The sequence below is a fragment of the Chiloscyllium punctatum genome, chromosome 1 (genome assembly GCF_047496795.1).
Source record: "Chiloscyllium punctatum isolate Juve2018m chromosome 1, sChiPun1.3, whole genome shotgun sequence".
NCBI classification, from domain to species: Eukaryota; Metazoa; Chordata; class Chondrichthyes; order Orectolobiformes; family Hemiscylliidae; genus Chiloscyllium; species Chiloscyllium punctatum.
In genome coordinates this window covers 179,651,268-179,678,329 of record NC_092739.1, presented here as the reverse complement: position 1 = coordinate 179,678,329, position 27,062 = coordinate 179,651,268, and the positions used below count along the sequence as shown (strand labels likewise).

The 27,062-nt window shown below is 45.0% G+C and overlaps 1 protein-coding gene across 1 annotated transcript in view; it reads left to right on the top strand.

Annotated features, from left to right (window-relative positions):
- LOC140480882 (disintegrin and metalloproteinase domain-containing protein 12-like) overlaps nt 1–27,062 on the top strand; it is a 259,186-nt gene that overhangs the window by 10,068 nt on the left and 222,056 nt on the right. Inside the window, exons 2-6 of the mRNA XM_072576436.1 lie at nt 12,604–12,713; nt 13,783–13,859; nt 20,609–20,687; nt 21,284–21,360; nt 25,882–26,056. Coding sequence (XP_072432537.1) covers nt 12,604–12,713; nt 13,783–13,859; nt 20,609–20,687; nt 21,284–21,360; nt 25,882–26,056 — 518 coding nt within the window. The remainder of the gene's footprint in view (nt 1–12,603; nt 12,714–13,782; nt 13,860–20,608; nt 20,688–21,283; nt 21,361–25,881; nt 26,057–27,062) is intronic.

The following is a 27,062-nucleotide window of genomic DNA, read 5'->3' as shown; positions in this document are numbered from 1 at the left end:
TCTCTGGATACTTTCAAGAAAGAGTTGGATAGAGCTCTTAAAGATAGTGGAATCAAAGGTCATGGGGATAAAGCAGGAACAGAAGACTGATTGATGATAATCAGCCCATGATCATAATGAATGATGGTGCTGGCTCAAAGGGCAGAATGGCCTACTCCTGCACCTATTGTCTATTGTCTCTGTTCAAGAAAGGGAATAGGGAAATCCCTGAGAATTACAGACCAGTCAATCTTATGTCTGTGGTAAGCAAAGCACTGGAAAGAATACTGAGAGATAGGCTTTATGACTGTTTGGAAGAATACGATTGTTTGATTAAAGATAGTCAGCATGGCTTTGTGAGGGGCAGGTCATGCCTCACAAGCCATACTGAATTCTTTGAGGATGTGATGACACAAGCTGATGAAAGTCGAGCAGTGGATGTGGTATATATAGAACATAGAAAAGTACAACACAGAAAAGACCCTTAGGCCCACGATGTTGTGCAGAGGCTTAATCCTAATGTAAAATATGACTTGCAGAGTTACATTGCACTTTGCTTAAAAATAGCATACATTCATGTAGAACTCTGAGCTCAAAAAGTGCATGAACTTATGTAAAACTCTGTTATCTCACTTTTTAGATGAAAATCAATCTAAACATCAGGTCATAGACAGAGAACACAGGGGGCTAACACCTTCAACATATTGTCTAGCTATCACCATTGTTAACAGCTAACCCAAGAATGCAACTTTTAAAAAAAAGATTTTGTGATTTACACATGAAAGAAGTGAAACTATCACTGTATTCTAACAGATGAAAGGCTTAACAGACAATCAATTCTTCAAAGTATAATTTCAGTTACATCACACTGTAAATTTTTGCTATAAATCCTGTGTTACGATCGAGCCCTCCACAATCACCTGATGAAGGAGCGTCGCTCCAAAAGCTAGTGTGCTTCCAATTAAACCTGTTGGACTATAACCTGGTGTAGTGTGATTTTTAACTAATATAAAATATAGTAACTTAACCTACGCACCCCTCAACTCACTGCTATCCATGTGCATGTCCAGCAGTCGCTTAAATGTCCCCAATGACTTCGCTTCCACCACCACAGCTGGTAACACATTCCATGTATTCACAACTCTCTGCGTAAAGAACCTACCTCTGATGTCTCCTTTATACCTTCCTCCTAATATCTTCAAACTATGACTTCTCGTACCAGTCAATCCTGACCCTGGGGAAAAGTCTCTGGCTATTGACTCTGTCTATTCCTCTCATTATTTTGTATACCTCGATCAGGTCTTCTTTCTTCCTCCTTCTCTCCAGAGAGAAAAGTCCGAGCTAATTTAACCTTTCTTCATAAGACAAGTCCTCCACTCCAGGCAGCATCCTGGTAAACCTTCTTTGCACCCTCTCCAAAGCCTCTGTATCTTTCCTATAGTAGAGTGACCAGAACTGGACACAATATTCCAAGTGTGGTCTCACCAGGGACTTGTAGAGCCGCAGCAAAACCTCGCGGCTCTTAAACTTGATCCCCCTGTTAATGAAAGCCAAAACACCATATGCTTTCTTAACAACCCTATCCACTTGGGTGGCAACTTTGAGGGATCTATGTATTTGCACAGCCAGATCCCTCTGTTCCTCCAAACTGCCAAGAATCCTGTCTTTAATCCTATATTCAGTATTCGAGTTCGACCTTCCAAAAGGCGTCACTTCGCATTTATCCAGGTTGAACTCCATCTGCCATTTCTCAGCCCAGCTCTGCATCCTATCTATTTTGCACTGCAGCCTGCAGTAGCCCTCAATACTATTGACAACACCTCCAACCTTTGTGTCATCTGCAAATTTACTAAGCCACCCCTCAACCTCCTCATCCAAGTCATTTATAAAAACTACAAAGAGCAGAGGCCCAAGAACAGAGTCCTGGAGGACCCCACTCAACACTGACCTCCAGGCAGAATACTTTCCATCTACAACCACTCTCTGCCTTCTGTCAGCCAGCCAATTCTGAATCCAGATAGCCAAATCTCCCTGTATCCCATACTTCCTGACTTTATGAATGAGCCTACCATGGGGAACGCTATCAAATGCCTTGCTAAAGACCAAATACACCACATCCACTGCTCGACCATTGTCGACCTGTCTTGAGACCTCCTCAAAGAACTCAATAAGATTGTGAGGCATGACCTGCCCCTCACAAAGCCATGCTGACTGCCTTTAATCACACTATGCTTTGCCAAATAGTCACAAATTCTATCCCTCAGAATTCTTTCCACAACTTTGCTGACCATAGACATAAGAGTGACTGATCTGTAATTGGCAGGGATTTCCCTATCCCCCTTCTTGAAAAGAGGAACAACATTCGCCTCCTTCCAATCCTCCGGTATGACTCCCGTAGAGAGGGAGGAGGCAAAGATGGCTTAGTGGCTTTGCAACCTTCTTTCTCACTTCCTGGAGCAGCCTGGGATAAATCTGGTCTGGCCCTGGGGACTTATCAATCTTAATGTTTTCCAAAATTTCTAGCACATCAACTTCATCAATCTTGATCTGGTCAAGACTGTATCCCAGCTCCTCAAAGTTCTCATTCACAACAACTTCCCTTTCCTTGGTGAAAACCAAAGCAAAAAACTCATTTAGGGCTTCCCCATCTGCTCAGACTCCACGCACAAGTTCCCTACTCTATTCCGGATCAGCCCTACCTTCTCCCTGATCATTCTCTTATTCATCACGTATGAGTAAAATGCTTTTGGGTTCTCCCTAATCCTTCTTGCCAAGCCTTTTTCGTGCCCCCTCCTGGCACTCCTCAGTCCATTTCTGAGTTCCTTTCTAGCAAGCCTGTAATCCTCTAAAGCTGTGCTAGATCCTTGCTTCCTCCACCTTATGTAAGCTGCCTTCTTCATTTCGACGACAAGGTCCTCTGTTCTTGTCATCCAAGGTTCCTTAATCTTATCCCTTCTTACCTGTCTCAGAGAAACAAATTTGTGCATCACTCGCAACAACTGCTCCTTAAACAGTCTCCACGTGTCTGCTGTGCCCTTTCTGTGGAACAATTGCTCCCAGGCTGTACTTCCCAACTCCTGTCTGATAGCGTCATAATTTCCTTTTCCCCAATTAAATATCTTCCCTTGGTATCTGCTCCTTTCCCTCTCCAAGGCTATACTAAATGTGAGGCAGCTGTGGTTACTGTCACCAAAGTGCTGTCCCACTGTGAGATCTGACACCTGTCCTAGCTCGTTGCCGAGCACCAAATCCAAAATGGCCTCTCTCCTTGTCGGTCTGTCTACATACTGAGTAAGGAAACCCTCCTGATCACACCTGACAAAAACGACTCCATCCAAACCATCTGCATTAAGGAGGTTCCAGTCGATATTGGGAAAGTTGAAATCACCCATAACAACAACCCTGCTACATCTGCATTTTTCTAGAATCTGCCCGCCCATGTGATCTTCAGTCTCCCTACTGCTATTAGAGGGTGTGTAGAAAACCCCCAATGAGGTGGCTATTCCCTTACTGTTCCTAACTTCCACCCATACTGACTCAGTAGACAAACCTTCCTCAACAACCTTCATTTCTGTAGCTGTGATGCACTCTCTGATTAGCAATGCTACACCCCCTCCACTTTTTCTACCCTCCTTGTTCTTTTTAAACGTTCTAAACCCTGGAACATCTAGCAACCATTCCTGCCCCTGTGAAACCCACGTCTCCGTTATGGCCACAACATCGTAGCCCCAAGTACTGATCCATGCTCTAAGTTCATCACTCTTATTCCGGACACTCCTTGTGTTAAAGCAGACACACTTTAACTAATCTCTATGTTTCACAGCGTGAGAAACCTTCCTGATGGATTCAGTATATCCTGTCACTGTCCTGTCTGCAACTGACCCCCTCTCAGACATGTGGCTCTGATTCCAACCCCCTGCCAAACTATTTTAAACCCTCCCGAATCACACAAACAAATTTCCCACCCCGGACATTTGTGCTTTTCCAGTTCAGGTGCAACCCGTCCTTCATGTACAGGTCCCACCTTCCCCAGAAGGTATCCCAATGGTCTAGGTATCTGAAACTCTCCCTCCTACACCAGCCTCACAGCCACGTGTTAAGCTGCATTTGCTGACTGTTCCTCATCTCATTATCTTGTGATACCGGTAGCAAACCTGAGGTCACTACTCTAATCGTCCTGCTCTTCACCTTCCAATCTAACTGTCTGTAATCACTTTTCAGATCCTCAATCCCTTTCCTGGCTGTAACATTGGTGCCAATATGTACCACGATTTCTGGCTGCTCACCCTCCCGTTTCAGAATCTTATAAACCCCGATTGGCGACATCAGAGACCCTGGCACCAGGGAGGCAACATACCTTCCGGGAGTCCCATTCCTGACCACAAAATCTCCTGTCAGTCTGTCTAACTATTGAGTCTCCTATCACTAGCGCTTTTCTATTTTCCCCTTTCCCTTCTGTGCCAGGCTCAGTGCCAGAGGCCTGACAACTATGGCTTTCCTCTGGTACGCCATCCCTACCAGCAGTATCCAAAACGGTATACTTATTGCTGAGGGGAACGGCCACAGGAGATCCCTGCTCTGGTCGGTTCCCTTTCCTCCCCAATTGTAGCCCAGCTGTCCTTATCCTCTGTCTGGGGAGTGACCACCTCCTTGTACATCCTCTCAATTTCCCCCCTCAGCCTCCCGAATGATCCGTAGTTCATCCAGCTCCAGCTCCATTTCCCTGACTCGGTTTTCGAGGAGCTGGAGTTGGGTGCACCTCCCACAGAAGAATGTGAAGTGTCTCTCACCTGCCACATTCTGCAGGAGGAACATGTAACTGCCCTTACATCCATATCCTGCTACTCTGAAAGCCTGCACAGAACTAAACAAGGGAAGAGAAGAAAAAGAAATGAAACCTGAAAACTTACCTAGTTTACAGACTCTTAGTAAGGTCAGAGGAGGTGGGTGGAAGGGAGGCCCTCCGGTGTAGGGTCTCAGGTTTAGATCTCACCCACCTAAAACCTTCCCAGAAGTCCTTCGCTCCTCTCTCGCACCTCTCGGCAAATGGGCGCCCCAATGCCTGAAGTAAGGTTTTTAAACCGTTAGACTCATCTTCCCAGAAGTCCTTCACTCCCTCGCACCTCTCGGCAAATATATGGATTTCAGTAAGGCACTTGATAAGGTTCCCCACAGTAGGTCCATTCAGAAAGTTAGGTTGGTATAGGATACAGGGAAAATTGATTGTTTGTATACAGAATTGGTTGGCCGAAAGAAGACAGCGAGTGGTAGTGGATGGAAAGTATTCCGCCTGGAGGTTGGTGACGAGAGGAGTCCTGCAGGGATCTATTCTTGGGCCTTTGCTCTTTGTAGATTTTAATAAATGACTTGGATGAAGAAGTGAAAGGTGGGTTAGTAAGTTTGCTGATGACACAAAGGTCGGTAGTGTTGTAGATAGTGTCAAGGGCTGTTGCTGGCTACAACAAGACATTGACAGGATGCAGAGTTGGGCTGAGAAGTGGCAGATGGAGTTCAACCATCTGGATAAATGTGAAGTGATTCATTTTGGAAGGTTGAATTTGAATGCTGAATACAGGGTTAAAGACAGGATTCATGACAGTGTGGAGGAACAGCAGGATCTTGGGGTCCCTGTGCATAGTTCCCTCAAAGTTGCCATGCAAGCTAATAGAGTTGTTAAGAAGGCGTATGGTGTTTAGCTTTCATTAACAGGGAGATTGAGTTTAAGAGATGCGAGGTTCTGCTGCAGCTCAATAAAACTCTGGTTAGACCACATTTGGAATATTGTGTCCCGTTCTGGTCGCCTCATTATAGAAAGGATGTAGACGCTTTAGAGAGGGTACAGAGGAGATTTACCAGAATGCTGCCAGGTTTGGAGGGCTTGTCTTATGAAGAGAGGTTGAGTGAGCTAGGGCTTTTCACATTGGAGAGGAGGAGGAAGAGAGGTGACTTGATAGAGGTCTACAAGGTAATGAGATAGAGTAGATAGCCAGAGACTTTTCCCCAGGGCAGAAATGGCTGTTACGAGGGATCATAATTTTAAGGTGATTGGAGGAAGGTTTAAGGGAGATATCAGAGATAGGTTCTTTACACAAAGAGTGGTGGGTGTGTGAAATTCACTGCCAGCAGTGGTAGCAGAGTCAGAGACATTCGGGACATTTAAGTGACTGCTGGACAAGCACATGGCGTGTAAGTTAGATTGACCTTAGATTAAGATAAATGCTCAGCACAACATCATGGGCAGAAGGGCCTGTACTCTGCTGGACTGTTCTATGTTCTATATTCTATGTTCAACCTGAGAAAACATCCTCCCTGCATCTAGTCTGCGTAGCCCTGTTAGACCTTCATACATTTCAAGCAGATCCTCTTTCATTCTACCCAACCTTAATGAATACAGAGTCAGTTGAACCAATCCCTCCTCTCAGAACAGTCCTGCCATCACTGGTATCAGCCTAGTCAATTTCCACTGCACTCTCTCAATGGAAGGTTTGACCACACTTTGGTGGGGAAACCAAAATTGCACACAATACTCCAGGTGTGGTCTCACCAAGGCCCAGTATAACAGAGTGATATCCCTCCTTCTGAACTCAAATCCTCTTGCCATGAAAACCAATATACCATTTGCTTTCCTGATTACTTGCTCCACTTGCCTGTTTCCTTTCATTGGCTGGTGTAAGGACACCGATCCCTGAAGAGTAATGTGTGAAATGTGTACCTGCCATCGATATATTTGGCAGGCAGAATGATGAAGAAGTTTAGTATTTGAATGGAGCTACATTGCTAACCTTTGAGGTACAGACGATCTGGTCCCTGGTTTGTGAAACACAAAACACTAAAATGTAGGTACAACAGATGGTTAGGAAGGCAAGTGTTACATTGGTGTTTGTTTCAACAGGAATGGAAAATAAAAATAGGGATGTTTTCCTCTGGCTATGTCATGCAAAGGTAAGTTAGATAGATTTTTGATAGACCAAGGCAGTCAGCAGTTATTGGGGGAGGGGGTGTGGGGATGGGATTGTGTGTGTATGTGTGTGTGTGTGTGTCTGCATGTGTGTCTCTGTGTGTGTGTATCTGCATGTGTGCTCATGGTGGGGTGGGGGGGTGTGGGGATGGGATTTTGTGTGTGTGCGCGCGTGCGCGCGTGTGTGTGTCTACATGTGTGCTGATGGTGGGATGGGCGGAGGGAGGGAGGAGAGGGTGAGTTTGGAAATTCCACCTGACATTTTGAGGAGAGGTTGAGGAGATTGGGTGTGTATTCTCTTGGGTTTTGAAGAATGAAAGGTTTTCTCATTGAAACTTATAAAATTCTTGACAGGGTGAATATAGATAGGATGTTTTCCATAGCTGGAACCAGGAGGCATCATTCTAGAGTAAGTGGTCAGCCATTTAAGACTGAAATGAGGAGAAATTTCTTCAGATGATTCTTTAGAATTCCCAACCTCAGAGGAGGATATGGCAAGGCAAGGGTTGCACCTTAGAAAACACAATGGATCAGAGGGACTTTGGTGTGCATGTTCACTGATCCCGTAAGGTAGCAAGACACATGGGCAAAGTGGTTGAGAAGGCATTTGGGATACTTGCCTTTATTATCTGAGGCAGAGAGTCTACGAGCAGGGAGGTTATGCAAGAACCATATAAAATATTGGCTAGGACAAAGAGTATTAGGTGCAGTTCTGGAATCCACATTATAGGAAGGATGTTATAGCACAGGAGTGGATGCAGAGAAAATTTCCCAGGATGCTGACCGGGCTGGAGAGTTTTAGAGCTGAAAAATGTGTTGCTGGAAAAGCACAGCGGGTCAGGCAGCATCCAAGGAACAGGAGAATCGACGTTTTGGGCATAAGCCCTTCTTCAGGAATGAGGAAGGTGTGCCAAGCAGGTTAAGATAAAAGGTAGGGAGGAGGGGCTTGGGGGAGGGGCATTGGAAATGCAATAGATGGAAGGAGGTTAAGGTGAGGGTGATAGGCCGGAGTGGGGGTGGGGGCAGAGAGGTCAGGAAGAAGATTGCAGGTCAAGATAGCGGTGCTTAGTCTGAGGGTTGGGACTGAGATAAGGTGGGGAGAGGGGAAATGAGGAAGCTGGAGAAATCTGCATTCATCCCCTGTGGCTGGAGGGTTCCGAGGCAGAAGATGAGTCGCTCTTCCTCCAGGCGTCGTGTTGCCATGGTCTGGCGACGGAGGAGGCCAAGGACCTGCATGTCCTTGGTGGAGTGGGAGGGGGAGTTGAAGTGTTGAGCTACAGGGCGGTTGGGTTGGTTGGTCCGGGTGTCCCAGAGGTGTTTTCTGAAACGTCCCGCAAGTAGGCGGCCTGTCTCCCCAATATAGAGGAGGCCACATCGGGTGCAGCGGATGCAGTAAATGATGTGGGTGGAGGTGCAAGTGAATTTGTGATGGATATGGAAGGATCCCTTGGGGCCTTGGAGGGAAGTGAAGGGGGATGTGTAGGCGCAAGTTTTGCACTTCTTGCGGTTGCAGGGGAAGGTGCCGGGAGTGGAGGTTGGGTTGGTGGGGGGGGGGTGTGGACCTGACGAGGGAGTCGCGGAGGGAGTGGTCTTTCCAGAACGCTGATAGGGGACGGGAGGGAAATATATCTCTGGTAGTGGGGTCCGTTTGGAGGTGGCAGAAATGACGAAGGATGATACGATGTATCTGGAGGTTGGTGGGGTGGTAGGTGAGGACCAGTGGGGTTCTGTCCTGGTGGCGATTGGAGGGGCGGGGTTCAAGGGTGGGGGAGCGGGAAGTGGAGGAGATGCGGTGGAGAGCATTGTTGATGACGTCTGGGGGGAAATTGTGGTCTTTAAAGAAGGAGGCCATTTGGGCTGTTCGGTAGTGGAAAACCAATTCCTTTGGTGGAGGGTTCAATGACCAAAGGACGTACATTTAAGGTAAAAGGCAGAATGTTTAGAGGGGATGTGAGGAAAACCTTTTTCACCCAGAGGGTGGTGGCAATCTGGAACTCACTGCCTGTAAGGGTGGAAGAGACAGAAATTCTTATAAAATTTAAGGAGTATTTAGATGTGCACTTCAATGCCAAGGAAAATGGGATTAAAATAGTTAAGTGGCTGCTTTTGACTGGACCAGATTTGAAAGCCCTTTAGTGTACTTTAGCTCGTTCTGATTCTATGACGGAGAGCTGCGTGCTCCATGACTGACCAATCCAAAGCAGAAATGACTAGATTTCTGAATGCTACTGCAATGTGTTGGGGACAGTGAGAAAAATAATAATGAGATAGATGAAGAGCTATGATCTGTTGAATGATGAAATAGACATAATGGGCAGAATCACCTACTACCCGTTCAAGATCCTATGTTCCCAGATTCATTTATTTCCCACCAATTTTCTGCACCCAGTTTTCCTTTCTGATATTTTCTCTTGCTTCCCAAATTGGTACCAATGTAATTTAAACCCTCCCCAGTTGCACTAAATAACTTCTCCCCTCTCTCCATTCTCCATTCTCCCTCAAAGTCCTAGCTGTGTTTATGTGTACTCATCCAGTTTGTATGGATCCTAACTCAGCGCAGTGGCTGGGTGGTTAGCACTGCTGCCTCACAGCACCAGGGATTCAAGTTTGATTCCCGCCTCGGGCGACTGTCAGTGGTTAGCACTGCTGCCTCACAGCGCCAGAGACCCAGGTTCAACTCTCACCTCAGGCATCTGTCTGTGTGGAGTTTGTACATTCTCCCCTTGTCTGCGTGGGTTTCCTCCCACAGTCCAAAGGTGTGCAGGTTTTAGGTTAGATTACTTACAGATTAGATTAGATTATTTACAGTGTGGAAACAGGCCCTTTGACCCAACAAGTCCACACCAGCCCTCCGAAGAGCAACCAACTCTACATTTACCCCTTCACCTCACATTATGGGCAATTTTAGCATGGCCAATTCACCTAACCTGCACATTTTTGGGCTGTGGGAGGAAACCGGAGCACCCGGAGGAAACCCACGCAGACACGGAGAATGTGCAAACTCCACACAGACAGGCGCCTGAGGCGAGAGTTGAACCTGGGTCTCTGGCACTGTGAGGCAGCAGTGCTAACCACTGTGCCACCGTGCTGCCCATGGTTAGGGTGAATTGGCCATGCTAAATTGCCTCGAGTGTTCAGGGGTGTGTAGGTTAGATGCATTAGTTGGGGTAAATGTCAGATAATAAGGGAGGGGAATGGATTGGGGTGGACTTGTTAGGATTAGAGTGGTGATGGAAAATCACAGTAGGCCAGGCAGCATCTGAGGAGCAGAAAAATAGACATTTCGGGCAAAAGCCCTTCATCAGGAATGAGACCTCATTCCTGATGAGGGGCTCCTGCCCGAAACGTCGATTTTCCTGCTCCTCGGATGCTGCCTGACCTGCTCTGCTTTTCCAGCCCCCCCTCTAATCTTGACTCTGTAGTCCTCACTTTCACCTTGTTGGGCCAAATGGCCTATTTCTAAGCTCTAGGGATCCTATGATTCCTCCAGAGCTCTGTCGGCAAAAATAGCCCTGAGCTTCCAATTGCCTGCTACTTCAATACAGCACTGCGTTCCCCTGGTCAACATCTATGTCTCAGGCTTGCTGCAGTGCTCCAGTGAAGCTCAGCACAAGCTGGACGAATAGCACCTGATTTTTCCACTTGGGGACCCTGCAGCCTTCTGGACTTGATATCAAGTTCAATAGTTTTCAGGCTTGAATCTTTCTCCCATCTCCTTGCCCCAACCTTCACATGTCAAGTCTTGTGATCACGTGACCTGCTACCACACACACAAACCCGTGAGCAACTATTGATTCTCCCAGACTGACCTTTACCCAGTCCTTTGTCTGTCCAACTGTTTCTCTCTCTCTTCAGACTCTATCCCCATCTATTGTTTACTCCTTCCCCCCTCCCTTCCTGCCACTACAACCTCTGCATAAACACCACCCCTATCCTAGCATCAATCAGTTCTGCAGAAGGGTCACTAGACTAAAAATGTTAATTCTGATTTCTCTCCACGGATGCTGCCAGACCTGCTGAGATTTTAACAGCAATTTCTGTTTTTGTTTTTGCAGAACTATTCCCAGTGACGCAAAGCTTTTCCTGCTGCACCAAATTTCTAACCATTCTGTTCATCCTCCTGTCCCCCTATTTCTGTACTTGCTTACATGGAGAACTGAGAGTAAGGTGGAAATTATTGTACCTGAGGACCTGCTTGCTAATTTCTTATCTAGCTCCCTAAATTCTGGCTGCAGGATCACATCCCTCCTGCTGTGTAAACCAATGGTACTGTTGGGGGCTGTGGCTGCTGACTGTCTATCCTGCCATCCCAGGGAGCTAGACACCTGATCACTGATTTCCACCACCCTGGCATCAGGGACACAATATTATATCCTGAGTCTATGTGCGGGGCTACAGAAGAGTTTGCTTTAATTCCAATCTATCAAATTACCCATTGCTTTTTCAATCTTCCTTGTGCCTTCTGTACAGTTGAGCCAACTGGGGAGCCAATTAACTTGCCTTTGACTGCCCTTCCTTGTTGAGCCATTACTCTCATCAGTATTTAGAGGTGAATTTGTTTATTTCTCACTGTTTTGTGTACCTAGTTTTCCTTCTGACGTCCCCTCCTGGTTCCCACGTATACTGACTTAGTTTAAATGTTGGATTAGTGGTGCTGGAAGAGCACAGCAGTAGAGCGCTTTAGGGAACATCTCTGAGACATCTGCACCAATCAACCAAACCGCCCCATGGCCCAACATTTCAACTCCCCCTCCCACTCTGCCAAGGACATGGAGGTCCTGGGCCTCCTTCACCGCCGCTCTCTCACCACCAGACGCCTGGAGGAAGAACGCCTCATCTTCCGCCTCGGAACACTTCAACCCCAGGGCATCAATGTGGACTTCAACAGCTTCCTCATTCCCCCTTCCCCCGCCTCATCCTAGTTTCAAACTTCCAGCTCAGTAACTGTCCCCTTGACTTGTCCGGACTTGTCCGACCTGCCTATCTTCTTTTCCACCTATCCACTCCACCCTCTCCTCCTTGACCTATCACCTTCATCTCCTCCCCCACTCACCCATTGTACTCTATGCTACTTTCTCCCCACCCCCACCCTCCTCTAGCTTATCTCTCCACGCTTCAGGCTCACTGCCTTTATTCCTGATGAAGGGCTTTTGCCCGAAACGTTGATTTCGCTGCTCGTTGGATGCTGCCTGAACTGCTGTGCTCTTCCAGCACCACTAATCCAGTATTTGGTTTTCAGCATCTGCAGTCATTGTTTTTACTTAGTTTAAATGTTCCCCACCTTCTGCCCAGCAGGATGCATTCAGTGAATTGCTGAGTTCCTTGCCTGGTTCTTTTGGTCAACCTGGTGATCACCCATTCCCTCCCTCCCTTCATGCTTTGAAAGTGTGGGGTGTCCACATCTATCAGCATGCTCTCAGTGTACCTGTCAGTTTTGAGGGTGCATCTCAGTGAGAACAGCTGCTGCTCAAGCTCTGAAACCTGCAGCTCCGCTGACCACACGCTGTGCATAAATTGTTCTCCAAGACATAGAAAGCATCCTCGAGTTCTCACATTGTACACGACTTGTACTTTCAAGAGTAGCAAAACCCTGCCAATTCCTCTATTTACAATGAATAAGCAGAGCCAAGCAAAGTCATAACATTTCCCCCTTGTTTTTCAAACAGATTCTCCGCTTCATCAGAAAAAGTTACTTGAACAACTGAAGAATTACCAGTTTGTGTTTCCCCATGTCATATCAGAGAAACAGAAACGGAGTATAGCTGGACTCCCCCAGGTAATTAATCTGACTGGGTTCTATGGGCTGATAGCATCGACTCGACCTTACCTACTGCTCCATTTTATTCTGTGGCCACAGTGCATATTGTTTCTGTAACATTCTTTTCCTCCTTGAATTTATTGTTGTCTCACAAATCATTTCCCATCTTTCTTGGATACCTGTGTTTGACTCCTTCTGATCAGTTTCTGTCCTTGTCACATTTTCCAAAATGGCACTTATCAATGGTCCCCATTTGACTATGACAACAGTAAACTTTCCCTTTGCATCCTTCATGGTCTTTGTCACAGTTCACCACACCATCCTGGTCCAATCCACCTTGGCTCCCTCCCATTTCTTATCTGCAGTCTACTCCTTGGGAAGGAAGAATAAGGAGTTGATATTGCAATCGGGTCAGTTATGATCTTACTGGATGGTGAAGCACATGGTAGCAGTTGTAGGTTTGGAAGGTACCCTGTAAGGAGACTTGGTGATGGTCTGCAGTGCATCTCGTAGCTGGTATGCATGGATGCTGTTAAATGTCAGAGGTGGAGAGAGAGAGAGAGAGAGAGATGAATCAAGTGGGCTGCTTTGTCCTGGATGGAGTCAAACCTTTTCAGTGTTAGAGCGATACTCATCCAGGCAATTGGTAATCCATTGGCTGTCAAGGTGTGATGGTTAGATTCATTCTTGTTGGTGATGGTCATTGCCTGGTGCTTGTGTGGTTCAAATGTTACTTGCTACTTGTCAGCCCAGGCCTGTATATTGTCCTGGTCTTATTGCATTTGGACATGGACTGTTTCAATATCTCATTAGTTGCGAATAGTGCTGAACATTGTGCAATCAGCAGTGAACATGACCACTTCTGACCTTAGGATGGAGGAAACATTCATAGAAATTGTTATTATTGTTGCTTCTATTATTGGTGTGACAATCCAGTTGAAGACAGTGGGCTAACTAGGGCCAATTAGGAATGGTTAATAAATGATGATGCCTACAAAACACAAGCCAAAATCAGAAACTGCATTTGAATGATTTGTGTCTTTGAACAACACACTCTAATAAGCATACTTCTTTGTGCTCTGTGCAGGGAAACTATCCAGATCACCTCAGCATCTCTGTGGACCTCGAGGGAGAGGACTTAATACTGGATCTCAGCAGAAATATGTGAGTAAAACTCACTTTGTATCAGGAATAACATTGAGCTGTCACCCAGTGCAGCCATGCAAGAGGCTTAAATATTAAAATTTGTCCAATGAGTCTACCATAAAAGGAAGTCACCCTCCTGGGATCACATGGACTTGGCCACTCAGTCTCAGCTCAAATAAGGACTAAAAGCAGAAGAAGGCCATTCAGCCCATTTAGATCACTCTGCCATTCAACATGATCATGGCTGATCCTTGATTTCAATACCGTACTCCCATTCTCTCTCTTTCGCATCTTTAGCCTCTAGAAATCTATATAATTCTTTATTGAATATATTCAGTGACTTTGCCTCCACTGATAGTGAATTCCACAGATTCAATACTGTTCAAAAGTGCCTACCCTGTACACTGAGATCATGATTCATAGTCATTGAACCGCAGCCAGGGGAAATGTCGCACCAGCACTCTGTCCTGGTCTGTCAGAACATTAGACATTTCAATGAGATCTCCTTTCATTCATCTAATTCTCTTTCCTCTGTCAATACAGATCTAGTCGATCCAGTCTGTCTTCATACAACATCCCCAGCACCAGCTGAGTTAACTTTTGCTGCACTCTTACAATGGCAAGAATGACGTGGAGGTGTCGATGTTGGACTGGGGTAGACAAAGTTAAAAATAACACAACACCAGGTTATAGTCCAACAGGATTATTTGGAAGCACTAGCTTTCAGAGCACTGCTCCTTCATCAGGGGTGGCAAGAATATCCTTTTTTAAGCAAGGTGATCAACACGTCACAGTGCTTCAGGTGTGATTATATCAGGGCCCTATCCCAATAGACTTCCTTGCTATTGTGATCATTCCACTTTCAATTTCTGCAGCTACTTAGCAGGTCTGACAGCATTTTAGGAGAAAAACACAGAGGTGATGTTTCCAGTCCAGTGAGTCATCATCAGAATGTTCTGGTTTCCCTGTCCCTGCTGTCCAGCCAATCCTCTGGCAACAGCCCCCATCACCCCCTGCCAGTCCTCTGGTCCCTCGGGTGACAGCCCCCAACATCCCCTGCCAGTCCTCTGGTCCCTCGGGTGACAACCCCCAACATCCCCTGCCAGTCCTCTGGTCCCTCAGGTGACAGCCCCCATCACCCCCTGCCAGTCCTCTGGTCCCTCGGGTGACAGCCCCCAACATCCCCTGCCAGTCCTCTGGTCCCTCGGGTGACAGCCCCCAACATCCCCTGCCAGTCCTCTGGTCCCTCGGGTGACAGCCCCCAACATCCCCTGCCAGTCCTCTGGTCCCTCGGGTGACAGCCCCCAACATCCCCTGCCAGTCCTCTGGTCCCTTGGGTGACAGCCCCCAACATCCCCTGCCAGTCCTCTGGTCCCTTGGGTGACAGCCCCCATCACCCCCTGCCAGTCCTCTGGTCCCTTGGGCGACAACCCCCATCACCCCCTGCCAGTCCTCTGGTCCCTTGGGTGACAGCCCCCATCACCCCCTGCCAGTCCTCTGGTCCCTCTGTGCAAGGCTCTCTCTCAGTCCTCTGGCTCCTTGTGTCAGCTTGCTTCTATTTGGTGCAGTGTTCTGGTTAAATCAGAGTAAACCAAATTACCCTCGTGCCTAGTCCATTATACAGTAGTCTCTAATTGTTGCCTAATTCCACTTTCCTGCATTTTCCAATACACCTTCACTTAGTTTTTGATCAAACATTTGTGTAATATTCAGTGTCCCAGCCTTGACTGCCGTTTGTGGCAGAGAATTCCAAAGTTTAAGATGAAATGGTTCCTCATCCCAAATTGAATGGGAAACCCCTTATTTTCAAATTGTCCCCTCAGATTTAGATTCCTCCATAAGGGAGAGGTTCCTCTCAGTATCCAGGATGTCAAGTTCCCTTCTGATCTTATGTGTCTTAATTAGGTCACTTCTCATCTTCCTCAACTCCAATGTAAATAGGTCCAATTTGTTTAGATATGATAGGAAGGATAGAAAGTCAGGCAAGAGAGGAAGGGAAGTGGTTATGGAAAGCATTACTGCTGTACTTAGGATATTTCTGAAGGTTTGTCCAATGAAGCTGTAAAGGTGGAACTCAGAAATAAGAAGGGAATAATTACCTTGATGGGACAGTACGATAGGACCCCCAATAGTCAGCGGGAAACTAAGGATCAAATATGGAGACAGACCACAGATATATGTAAGAATAATAGGATTGTAATAGTCAGGGATTTTAATTTCCAAATATATAATGGGAATGCCTTAGAGTTAAGGGCTTGGATGGAGAGGAATTTGTTAAATGTGTTCAAGAAATTTTCCTTATCAATATGTCGATGGGCCTACTAGAGAAGGAGCAAAATTTGAACTTCTCTTGGGAAATAAGGCAGGGAAAGTGACTGAAGTGCCAGTGGGGGAGCACTTTGGGGCCAGTAATCATAATTTTATTAGTTTTACAATAATAATTGGAAAAGGATAGGCTTTAGTATAAAAACTAAAGTTCTTAACTGAAATAAGGCCAATTTGGCAGTATGAGACAGGAACTTTCAAAAGTTGTTTGGAGTAGACAGTTCACAGATAAAGGGATAACTGGCATGTGGAAGGCTTTCAAAAGTGAGATATGAAAGTTCATAGGTAGCGTGTTCCTGTTTGAGTGAAAGCTTGATAAAAGTAGGGAACAATGGATAAATCAAACATAAGAAAGAGACAACTGGGACATGGAGAGGGTAAGGAGTGTAGGGACATCCTTAGGGGGGAATCATGAGGGCAAAAAATGAGCTAGCCTTGGCAGATAAGTTTAATGATAATCCAAAGAGATTCTACAAGTACATTAAGAGCAAATGAACAACTAGGGAGAGAATAGGGCCTGTTAAAGATCGTCCATGTGTGTGGAACCACTGGAGATGGGAGAGTTTTTAAACAAATATTTTGCATCAGTTTTTACTGTGGAGAAAGAACTCAGAGTCTGGTGCCCTTATTTGAGGAAGGATATACTGGTTTTGGAGGCAGTGCAGAGGAGGTTCACCAGGTTGATTCCGCAGATGAAGGGGTTACCCGATGAGGAGATGACTGTACTCGCTAAAATTTACAAAAGTGATTGGGGATCTTATAGAAACATATAAAATTAAGAAATTAGATAAGTTAGAGGCAGGCAAGTTGTTTCCGCTGGTGGGTGAGATTAGGACTAGGGGCCATGGCCTCCAGATTAAGTGGGGTAGATTCAGGACAGAGCTGAGGAGGAACTGCTTTTCCCAGAGAGTAGGGAATCTATGAAATTCTCTGCCCAATGAAGCAGTAGAGACAGCTTCATTAAATGTATACACGACACAGTTGGGTGGGTTTTTGCACGGTAGGGGAATTAAAGGGTTAAATGGGTAATGCAGGGAGGAGGAGCTGAGATGATGGATAGATCAGCCATGATCTTAATGATTGGCAGAGCAGGCTCAACAGCCATGATGAAGGGCCCCCTGCCCAAAACGTCAATTTTCCTGTCCCTCAGATGCTGCCTGACCTGCTGTGCTTTTCCAGCATCGCTCTAACCTCGACAGGCTAAATGGCCTACTCCTGCTTCTATGACTATGAAAGTATGAAAACAGTCCACATTACAGAAGAGGAGGTGTTGGAAGTCTTAAAAAAACGTAAAGGCAGATGAATCTCTGGAACCTGGAGGAATTCAAGACTAGGGGACATATTTTTAGGGTGAGAGCAAAGAGATTTAAAAAAGATATGAGGGGAAATTCTTTTACATCGAGAGTGATTCACATGAGGAATGAACTTGCTGAGAAAGTGGTTGACACAGTTACCGTTTAAAAGATATTTACATAAGTATACAAATAGGAAAGGTTTGGAGGGATATGGGGCAGGAACAGGCAGGTGGGAATAGTTTAGTTTGGGATTATGGACTGGTTGGACCAAAGGGTCTGTTTCTGTGCTGTATGACTGTATGACGATGACTAACTGTATCCCAGAATGTTGTGGGAAGTTAGGGATGAAATTGTGGGGCCCTTAGCAGAGATATTTGTATCATCCACAGCCACAGGTGAGGTGCCAAAGGACTGAAGGGTGGCTAATGGTGTGCTTTTATTTAAGAGAGACTGTAAGGAGAAGCCTAAAAACTCTAGACTGGTGAATCTGACATGAGTGATCAGTAAGTTGTTGGTGGAAATTCTGCGAGATAGGATTTAAATGCATCTGGAGAAGCAAAGATTAGGGATAACTTTGTGTGTGGGAAATCATGTCTCACAAGCTTGATTGAGTTTTTTGAGGTCGTGACCAAAAAGATTGATGAGGGCAGAGTGGTAGATGTTATCTACATGGACTTTAGCAAAGCCTTTGACAAGGTTTGCATGGTCAACTGATTAGTAAGGTTAGATCACAGGGAGAGCTTGCCAATTGGATACAAAATTGATTTGACAGTAGGAGACAGAGGGTGGTGGTGGAGCATTTGTTTTGGATTGGAGGCATGTGACCAGTGACATGGATCAGTGCTCGGTCCACTGTTTGTCATTTATACAAACGATTTGGATGAGAATTCAGGAGGAATGGTTTGTAAGTTTGTGGATAACACCAACATTGATGATATAATGGACTGTAATGAATATTATCTAAGATTATAAAGGGATCTTGATCAGTTGGGTTGAGGAATGGCAGATGGAGTTTAATTTGGATAAGTGTGAGATATTGCACTTTGGTAAAATAAACAAGTGCATCATTTATACAGTTAATGGTAGGACCCTAGGTCGTGTTATCGAACAGGGAGACGTTGGGGTTCAGGTACGTTGTTCCTTGAAAGGTTGCATCACAGGTAGACAGGATGGTTAAGAAGGTGTTTAGCATGCTGGCCTTCATTGATCAGTGCTTTGAGTATAAGAGCTGAGACTTTATGTCAAGGTTGTACAGGACTTTGGTGAAGCCACTTTTGAAGTCCTGTGTACAGTTCTAATTTCTCTTCTAGTGGAATGTTATTATTAAATTGCAGGGGGTTCAAAAACATTTCCAGGATGTTGCGGGACTGGAGTATTTGAGTTTTCAGAAGAGGCTGGATAGGCTGGGACTTTCTTCACTGGAGTGTAGGAGGTTGAGGGGTGACCTAATAGAGGCTTATAAAGTCATGAGGGGCATAGATAAGGTGAACAGCAAAAGTCTTTTCCCTAAGATAGGAGTGTTCAAAACTAGAGAGCATATTTTGTTAAGGTAAGAGGAGAAAGATTTAAAAGGAGCCTGAGGGACAACGTTTTCACACAGAAGATGGTTTGTATGTGGAATTAACTGCCAGAGGAGCTGGTAGATGCAGGTACAGTTACAACATTGAAAAGACATTTGGACAAGTAACTGGATAAGAAATATTTAGATGGATATGGGCCAATGGCAGGAAAGTGGGACTAGTTTAGGTTGAAAACTTGGTCAGCGTGGACTAGTTGGACCAATGGTCTGTTTTCGTGCTGTATGACTCTGTGACTGTTTCCTCAAATGACAATCCAGTCATCCCAAGAATCAGCCAAGTGAAGCTTTCCTGAACTGCTTCTATGCAAGTAAATCCCTCCTTAAGTTTGGAGACCAGAATTATATGCAGTGCTCCATATATGGTCTCACAAAAGCCATGTTGTGTTATAGAAAAAAATTCCCTACTTGTCTACTTATATATCATTCTCCTTGCAATAAAGATAAAAACCCATTTGCTTTCCTCATTAATTGCTGGAATGACATGCTAACTTCTTGGGATTCACTTGTAAGGCCACCCAGATCACTGTGTACTGCAGCATGCTGCAATCTCCCAACACTTAAACCATACGTTGCCTTTATATTCTTCTGACCAAAGTGGGCCACCTCACACTTTCCCACATTACACGGCATCTGCCAAAGTTTAGCCTGACTATATCGCTTTGCAGACACTTTGTACTCTCCTCACAACCTAATTTCTTCCAATATTGGTGAAAACAGAAGACTTCCTAGAGAATCTCAGTAGGTCTGGCAAAACCTGTGGAGAAAGAAACAGAGTTAACATTTTGAGTCCAATGTGACTTCTTTGTACTTGTACTGGGCTCGAAGCATTCTACGAATAAACTGCTTCACATTCAGTCTGCCCCAACCACCCTATCGATGTTGTGTGGTGTCCTTCCTTGAATCCCAGCTCTACTCACAGACCATCTCCTCTCCTATTCACTCAACTCTCCTCCCCCAGTAGACATGCTCAGTAGTCATAGAACATTTCAGCACAGGCCCTTCAGCCCTTGATGTTGCGCTGACCTATGGAACCAATCTGAAGCCCATCTCTCCTACACTATTCCATTTTCATCCATAGGTTTATCCTATGACCATTTAAATGCCCTTAAAGTTGGCGAATCTACTACTGTTAGTCCCTCTGCAAATTCCTCACTCACTCACTCACCAGCTCCTCCATGCTCCCTCCTTCAGTCCTTCAGCTGTGAGTGTTACAAATTCCCTATTACCCTCACTCAAGAACCAAAGTTTCACTCTCTCTCACCCTCCCTTCCCAGTAGAGCCTTTCAAAACCTCTAATCCCTGACTCTGGCTTGTCACTGTGCACCTCCCCCTCCCAAAATGGCTCTTCTATTAGACAAAGTCCCACTTCATCCTCAGATACCCCTTGATATCAGACAGCTACCCACCCACCTCAGACAATACCTGACCTAAACTAGGGCTGTTTTCTCGGACTCTTTCCCCACCACCCACCCCCCCCCCCCCCCCCCCCACCTCCCGTCTTCCCTTCTCCCACTCCTTCCTCCCTGATCCCTATCCTGAAACTTGAACCTTTTTTCTTGTTTCCACAGATTCCTCTTGCCTAGAGGGTTTCAGGTAACACACTATGATTCCAATGGGACTCTAGTGACAGAGAGGGACACTGAACAGGTGAGCAGTCTCTTCAAACTGAGACTAGATTGAAGCCCGTTGATTTTTGTATGTGTTTTATGTGGATCTGCTTTGCTTTCTCTGTTGTATTCTTGCCAGCCTCCACTCTGGGGGGATCTTTGGAGCTCCAAGGCTGACAGGCCACTCCCACTGTCTATTCCTCTGATATTGCTGGAGGCACTGTGTGATGGCTGGCTATTTCCATCACTGGAACTCCAATTTTGCCTGCTTATTTCGTTTTGTTTTGTAATTTTACGCATTAATCTGCTTTGCTTGCAATTAATGCCACCTACCTTTATGTTATTGACATACTTGCATACTTGGATTGCTATCCCAGCAGCTGTGCGGTTCATAAGAGTGACTTGTTGAAACCAGATACAAAAGCTTGTAGGATGCCCCACTTCCTGCTTTTTGTGGGATTCTGCCCCCAGTGCCAGCGAATCTTCACGCCACATTCCTCTCTCTCTCAGCCTCTGTTGTTGTCTTTTACTCCCTGCGTATAATTCTGATGATTATATGGAAGAATTCCTGACAATGAGCTTGCTTCAGATGTGTATCATGAGGTTTTCTGCTGATGCTTGAACATCTTCTTGCAGCATCACTGTTACTATGAAGGTTCTGTCAGAGGATTCCCTGGATCGCAGGTCTCTGCCAGCATCTGCTCAGGACTCAGGTACAAAAAGAAGTTAATAGTTATCAGGTTGTTTTTCATTTTAATGGAACTTGGATTTTTAAAAAAAAGTTGTGCGTGGGAGGTAAGAGTCTCTGGCTGGACCAATATTTATTGTCCCCAGTTGTTCTTAAGAAGGTGGTGGTGAGCTAACTTCAGTCCACCTACTGTTGGTTGACCCACAATGCTGTTAGAGAGCGTGGTCAGGGATTTTGAATTAGAGACAATGAAAGTCAGGATTGTTCCAAGTCACAATTGGAGACACCACTTCTTGTTTTGGATTGTGCGTTTAAAAAAATGGAAAAAATCTACAGTTTGAAACTGAGGAAGAAGGTGTTTCTGTTTTAAAAATGGGTCACTTGAGCTCATTATGTGTTATCTCTATAATGTTGTTTCACTCAGACAATAAAAAAAAACCAGAGACATTGGCTATGTGCCTGTTTGTTAAGGGCAGCTTTGCCTAGAGACAGTCTTTTGATTTTTTTAAATCTTATCAGTTGTTGTAGGCTCAGAAGGGCTCAGCATAATAATAACTCCACTGATTCCTGGGAAAGTGACTGTAGCCCTATATGTGAACAGAGGGAGAAACCTCCAGCCTGCGAAGAGAAAGCACCTTAATTTCTCTCTCCATCTCCTGTATGGGGAAGTAAGGAAAAAAATCTGCTGGTATCTGTTCTCACTGTCCATTTCCCTGTAAACTACTCTCTGCAAGTTCCACTGTTGAAAGGCAGACAGGAAGAACCGTCTTTAGTGAAAAGGTGCATCTTCGAAACACACAGTCTGTGTACAGGTAGTACAGGTTGTGCCCTCGTGCAACCCCGCATTATAGAAAAATCGAGCTTTATAAATCACACTTGAAGTGTTGGCGATGTAATCGTGCGAGAGCCAATGCACGATTTAAACATTTGCACTTTAGAAACAGTGTCCCCAGTTTGTCAATCATGTTACTGTGGATTTGCGTTCATGAAACACGCACTATAGCAGAATGACCTGTACCCACAACCTCATGCCCATCAAAGAATCCAAAGAAATTTAAAAAAAACTGAAAGAGAGTGACTCAGTGACATCTGTGATCGAGCCAGATGGCAGAATTGTCCTTTTCTGAAATCATATCTGTGTCTTGTCTTCAATGTTTGTGTGTCTGGTTGTAAATATATGGGAATTATAAAAAAGGGGTTAGAGTTTAAGTTATGGAGTAATGAGTTAATAATTCAATCCCTTTTTGTCATTGAATAAAACATTTCATCATAATAAATAGTTACTCTCTTGTTAATGCATAACTACTGTGCGTATCCTTTTAACCTGAATTAGCCAATTAGGTAAATTGTCCTGTTCAGTGGTGTGATCAAATTTTCACTGATATGGTATCTGTAGTGGAGCTTGATTTCCCCTGCTCTATCCCAGATGGTTGTGAGAGAATGCTGAGTGGCTTAGAGGGGAGTTTGCAGCTGGTAATATTCCCATGTATCTGCTGCTCTTGTCTTTTTAGATGGCCGAGGTTGTGGGTTTGAAAGCTTTTGAAAGTGCATCTGATAGATTGAACATATTACTGTGACTGAGTGTCAGTGGTGGAGGGGATGGATGTTAGTGCTTGTGGTACCAATCTAGAGGCTGCTTTGTTCTGGCTGATGTCAATCTTCTTGAGTGTTTTTGGAGCTGCACCCATCCAGGCATGTGGGCAGTATTCCATCGAATTCCTAACTTGTGCCTTGTAGATGGTGATGGGGCTTTGGGAGACAGGAAGTGAGTTACTTGCCACAATATTCCTAGCCTGTTACTTGCTCTTGCAGCCACTGTATTTAAATGACAAGTCCAGTTGAGTTGCTGGACGTGGTAATCCCAGGTTGTTGATAGTTGGGGATTCAGTGATGGTAACACCATTGAGTGTAAAGGGGTGATGGTTAGTTTATCTCTTGTTGGAGCTGATTATGAATCCTGTTTGTTGACTTGGTTAAGGTTATTCATTGAGTAACACTCATCGGACAGCAGTATCACTGACTGGGCCAGCATTTATTGCCCACCCCTTGTTATCCTTGAGAAGGTGGGGGTGAGCTATGCTGGAATGCATAGTAGGGGAGCATAGTGATTATATTGTGGATTTAGTAGTCATTACACCAAGATGAAATATCTAGAGGGATGAGTTTAAATTCCACCATGTTAGGTTGTAAATTAGCTCGCTGAGCTGGTAGATTTGTCCTCAGACATTTTGTCATCATGCTAGGTAACATCTGGTGGAGTTGGTGTTCTGTCCCACTTGCTATTTATCTGTCTTGGTTTGTTGTGTGGGTAAGATTGTCGGAGAATTGTCCAATTATAAATAAAGCCTGTACGTGGATCTTGTGAAATTGACACATACTGGTTTATTTCACAATATCGTGGGAAGAGGAATTGACCGCTTGTGTGCAGAATGGGCAATCTGTACAGATCAGTCTCAGCCCTCTTCCATGAGCTCCAGTTCTTATAGGGTTATAAGAGATTGGTGTTAATTACAAGACAATACAGTTTCAATCACAGTTGATAGGAACAATACTGCTAGTCCGGCAGTATCGGTTAACATACAGAAATGGGTGGTGATATTCAGCATCCTGGCTGCAATAGTTTTACAGAGCAGTGACAACTCATCTCAAGTGTCCTGGTGCCATTTAGTCTGCGTGGGCATTGTGGTCACTGGGTTCCTGGGGAGACAGGGAGTTCCCTCAGGACTTCAGGAGCTGCGATGTCATTGTGCAGCAGTGAATCTCATTAGCAGGCTATCTAGATAACATGTTCCTTCAGTCAGCGAGGGCTGAGGTAATGGCTCCTGTACTGTCTGTTCCTGAGTGTGGCCACGTTGAGGTAGCAGTGGCATTATGGGAGGGCCTTCTTTGGCTAGAGACCACCATAGTGTCTGGAAGCAAGTGGTCTGCAGCAAAATGGTTTTTCCTTCTCCAACAGATATCATTTCCGATTCTGTTTCTGAGACATTGGTAAATGGGATCTAAATCAATGTGTTTGTTAATGGACTTCTGGTTTGAATGCCAGGCCTCTAAGAATTCCTGTGCGTGTCTCTGTTTAGCCTGTCCCTGGATGGATGTATCATCCCAGTCGAACACATCTCGGAGATGACAACCAGACTACTCCGACTCCAAGAGCACAGCAGTTCAGGCAGCATCCACGGAGCTTCGAAATTGACGTTTCGGGTTGCCCGAAACGTCGATTTCGAAGCTCCGTGGATGCTGCCTGAACTGCTGTGCTCTTCCAGCACCACTAATCCAGAATCTGGTTTCTAGCATCTGCAGTCATTGTATTTACTCTGACTCCAAGGCATCATGGTAGCCCACAAATCTACCATCACAATGAAAGTGCTGCTGATGAATTTTAATGACCCCATACCAACAACCAGCAGAACAAACATTATATACAAAATACCATGCAAGGACTGCAACATACATTACATTGGACAAGCAGGCAGGAAACTAGCCACCAGGATACACGAGCACCATCTCGTCACCTAAAATACATGACCAACTATCACTGGCATCCTTACACACAGACACTGAGGGACACCAGTTCAACTGGGACAATGCATCCATCCTGGGACAGGCTAAACAAAGATATGCACGGGAATTCCTAGAGGCCTGTCATTCAAACCAGAACTTCATGAACAGACATATCGACTTAGATCACATTTATCAACTTCTCAGAAACAGAACTGTGTGTAATATCACCCACCACAAAAACCAAGGCAGATATATAGCACCAGTGCCTCACTGGAGGCTCAGTGATGATTTTACCTAGCATAGTGACAAAACGCCTGAGAACAAATCTACCAGCTCGGTGAGCAAACTTACAACCTGATCCACAACCTGAACCGCAAATCTTCTCCAAAATCTCATCCACCATGTTAGCTGGAGAAGTTAAATGAATTGAAGGGTCTGGAAGGAAAATAAACTAGTTACACTTAAGAGGGAGTAATAAATGCTGGCCTTTTTGATGACTGCCATGTCCCTTCACAAAAGAGACATTCAGATAAGATGCAGTTAAGATGTCTTCCTATCTGGAGAGGCTAGGACCAGAGAGCACATATTTCAGAATAATGGGGATACTACTAAGGACTGAGATGAGCCAATATTTTTCCTCAAAGCGTTGTGAATTTTTGGAATGCTCTGTCCCAGAGGCCTGTGAAAACTCAGTCATTAAGTTTGTTTAAAATAAGAATTGATAGATTTCTGATTACCAAGGCATAAAAGAGCATGGGGATACTGTGGGGAAAAAGGCTTTGATATGGATGGTCAGCCATGAAGCGGGCTGAGTGGGATGAATCCATGTTGCTGTAAATTCACATCTGTCCTGGAACATGTTTACACAACAGCACATGGGTTAGTCATAATGTCAGCATAATGAGATGAGTTTAACAGCATGCAGAGTGTCATTTACTGGGCTTCTTTGCTGGGAAAGTATTCCTCAGCTAGACATGAGTTACTCAACAGTTGGTGATTCTTCACTGGGATAAATATGTTTTCTCTCTCTCTGTCTCTCATCCAGTGCTCTGATTGTTTTCAATCATCGAACTTATGTAATTGAACGCCTTGAAGGGGATAAACTTGACCGACACTTATTGTACAGACCTGAAGATCTCACATCAGTACCAAGCAGATGTGGAGTCAAAAACATCCCTCTTGAGTTTACCCTGAATGATCACCTTCAGTACTCACAGAGGGTGAGTAGTAGAGCATAGTAGCAAAGTGACTAAAAATGATAACTGATTGTAGTATACAAACAGGCCAGTCAGCCCATGGCAGGATTTAACCTACACTCAGACAAAACCTCCGAATCACATTTGCCTATCCTAACCTTCTTTATTGATTTTCCTCTCCAACCTAAACTGGAAGAGCATTTCTTCAGTCACTAACTTTGGAAGTGAATCCTGCACCTCCCAATGTGTGTGAAGCTGCTTTTCTAGCTCTCGAAACATCCTCTTCTATTGAAACTTATAACTCTGGACTCTCATTCTTAACTCTGAAATTATCCAGAACTTAGTGTCATCACATCCCCCCTCCAGTTTACAATTCCACATGAGAAAAGATATCCTTCCTGGATCTGTCCCCTCAATTGACCTGGAGTCATATATATTGCAGTAGGATCACCTGGCTTCGTCTTAAACATTAGTGAGGAACTAAAGCTGCATATCTTCAGTCCAGCAGTTAACCTTGTGATTATCCCCTGGTGAACCTACAATTGAGGGGGACACCAGAATTGTATGCAGTACTGCATGCATGTGTTTGACAAAGCCGATAAATTTGGAATAAATTTCATGTTTTTAAACCCCATTCCCCTCACAATAAAGGCCAGCATGCCTAAAGCAAAGTGTGTTTGCTTTAACGCAAGGAGTATCAGAAATAAAAGTGATGAGCTTAGAGCATGGATCAGTACCTGGTGCTATGATGTTGTGGCCATAACAGAGACGTGGGTTTCTCAGGGGCAGGAATAGTTGCTGGATGTTCCAGGGTTTAGAACATTTAAAAAGAATAGGGAGGGGGGAAAAAGAGGAGGGGGTGTACCACTACTAATCAGAGAGGGTATCACAGCGATAGAAGCTTCCATTGTCGAGGAAGATCTGCCTACCGAGTCAGTATGGGTGGAAATTAGAAACAGCAAGGGAGCAGTCACCTCTTTCGGGGTTTACTACAGGCCCCCCAATAGCAGCAGGGAGATGGAAGAAAGCA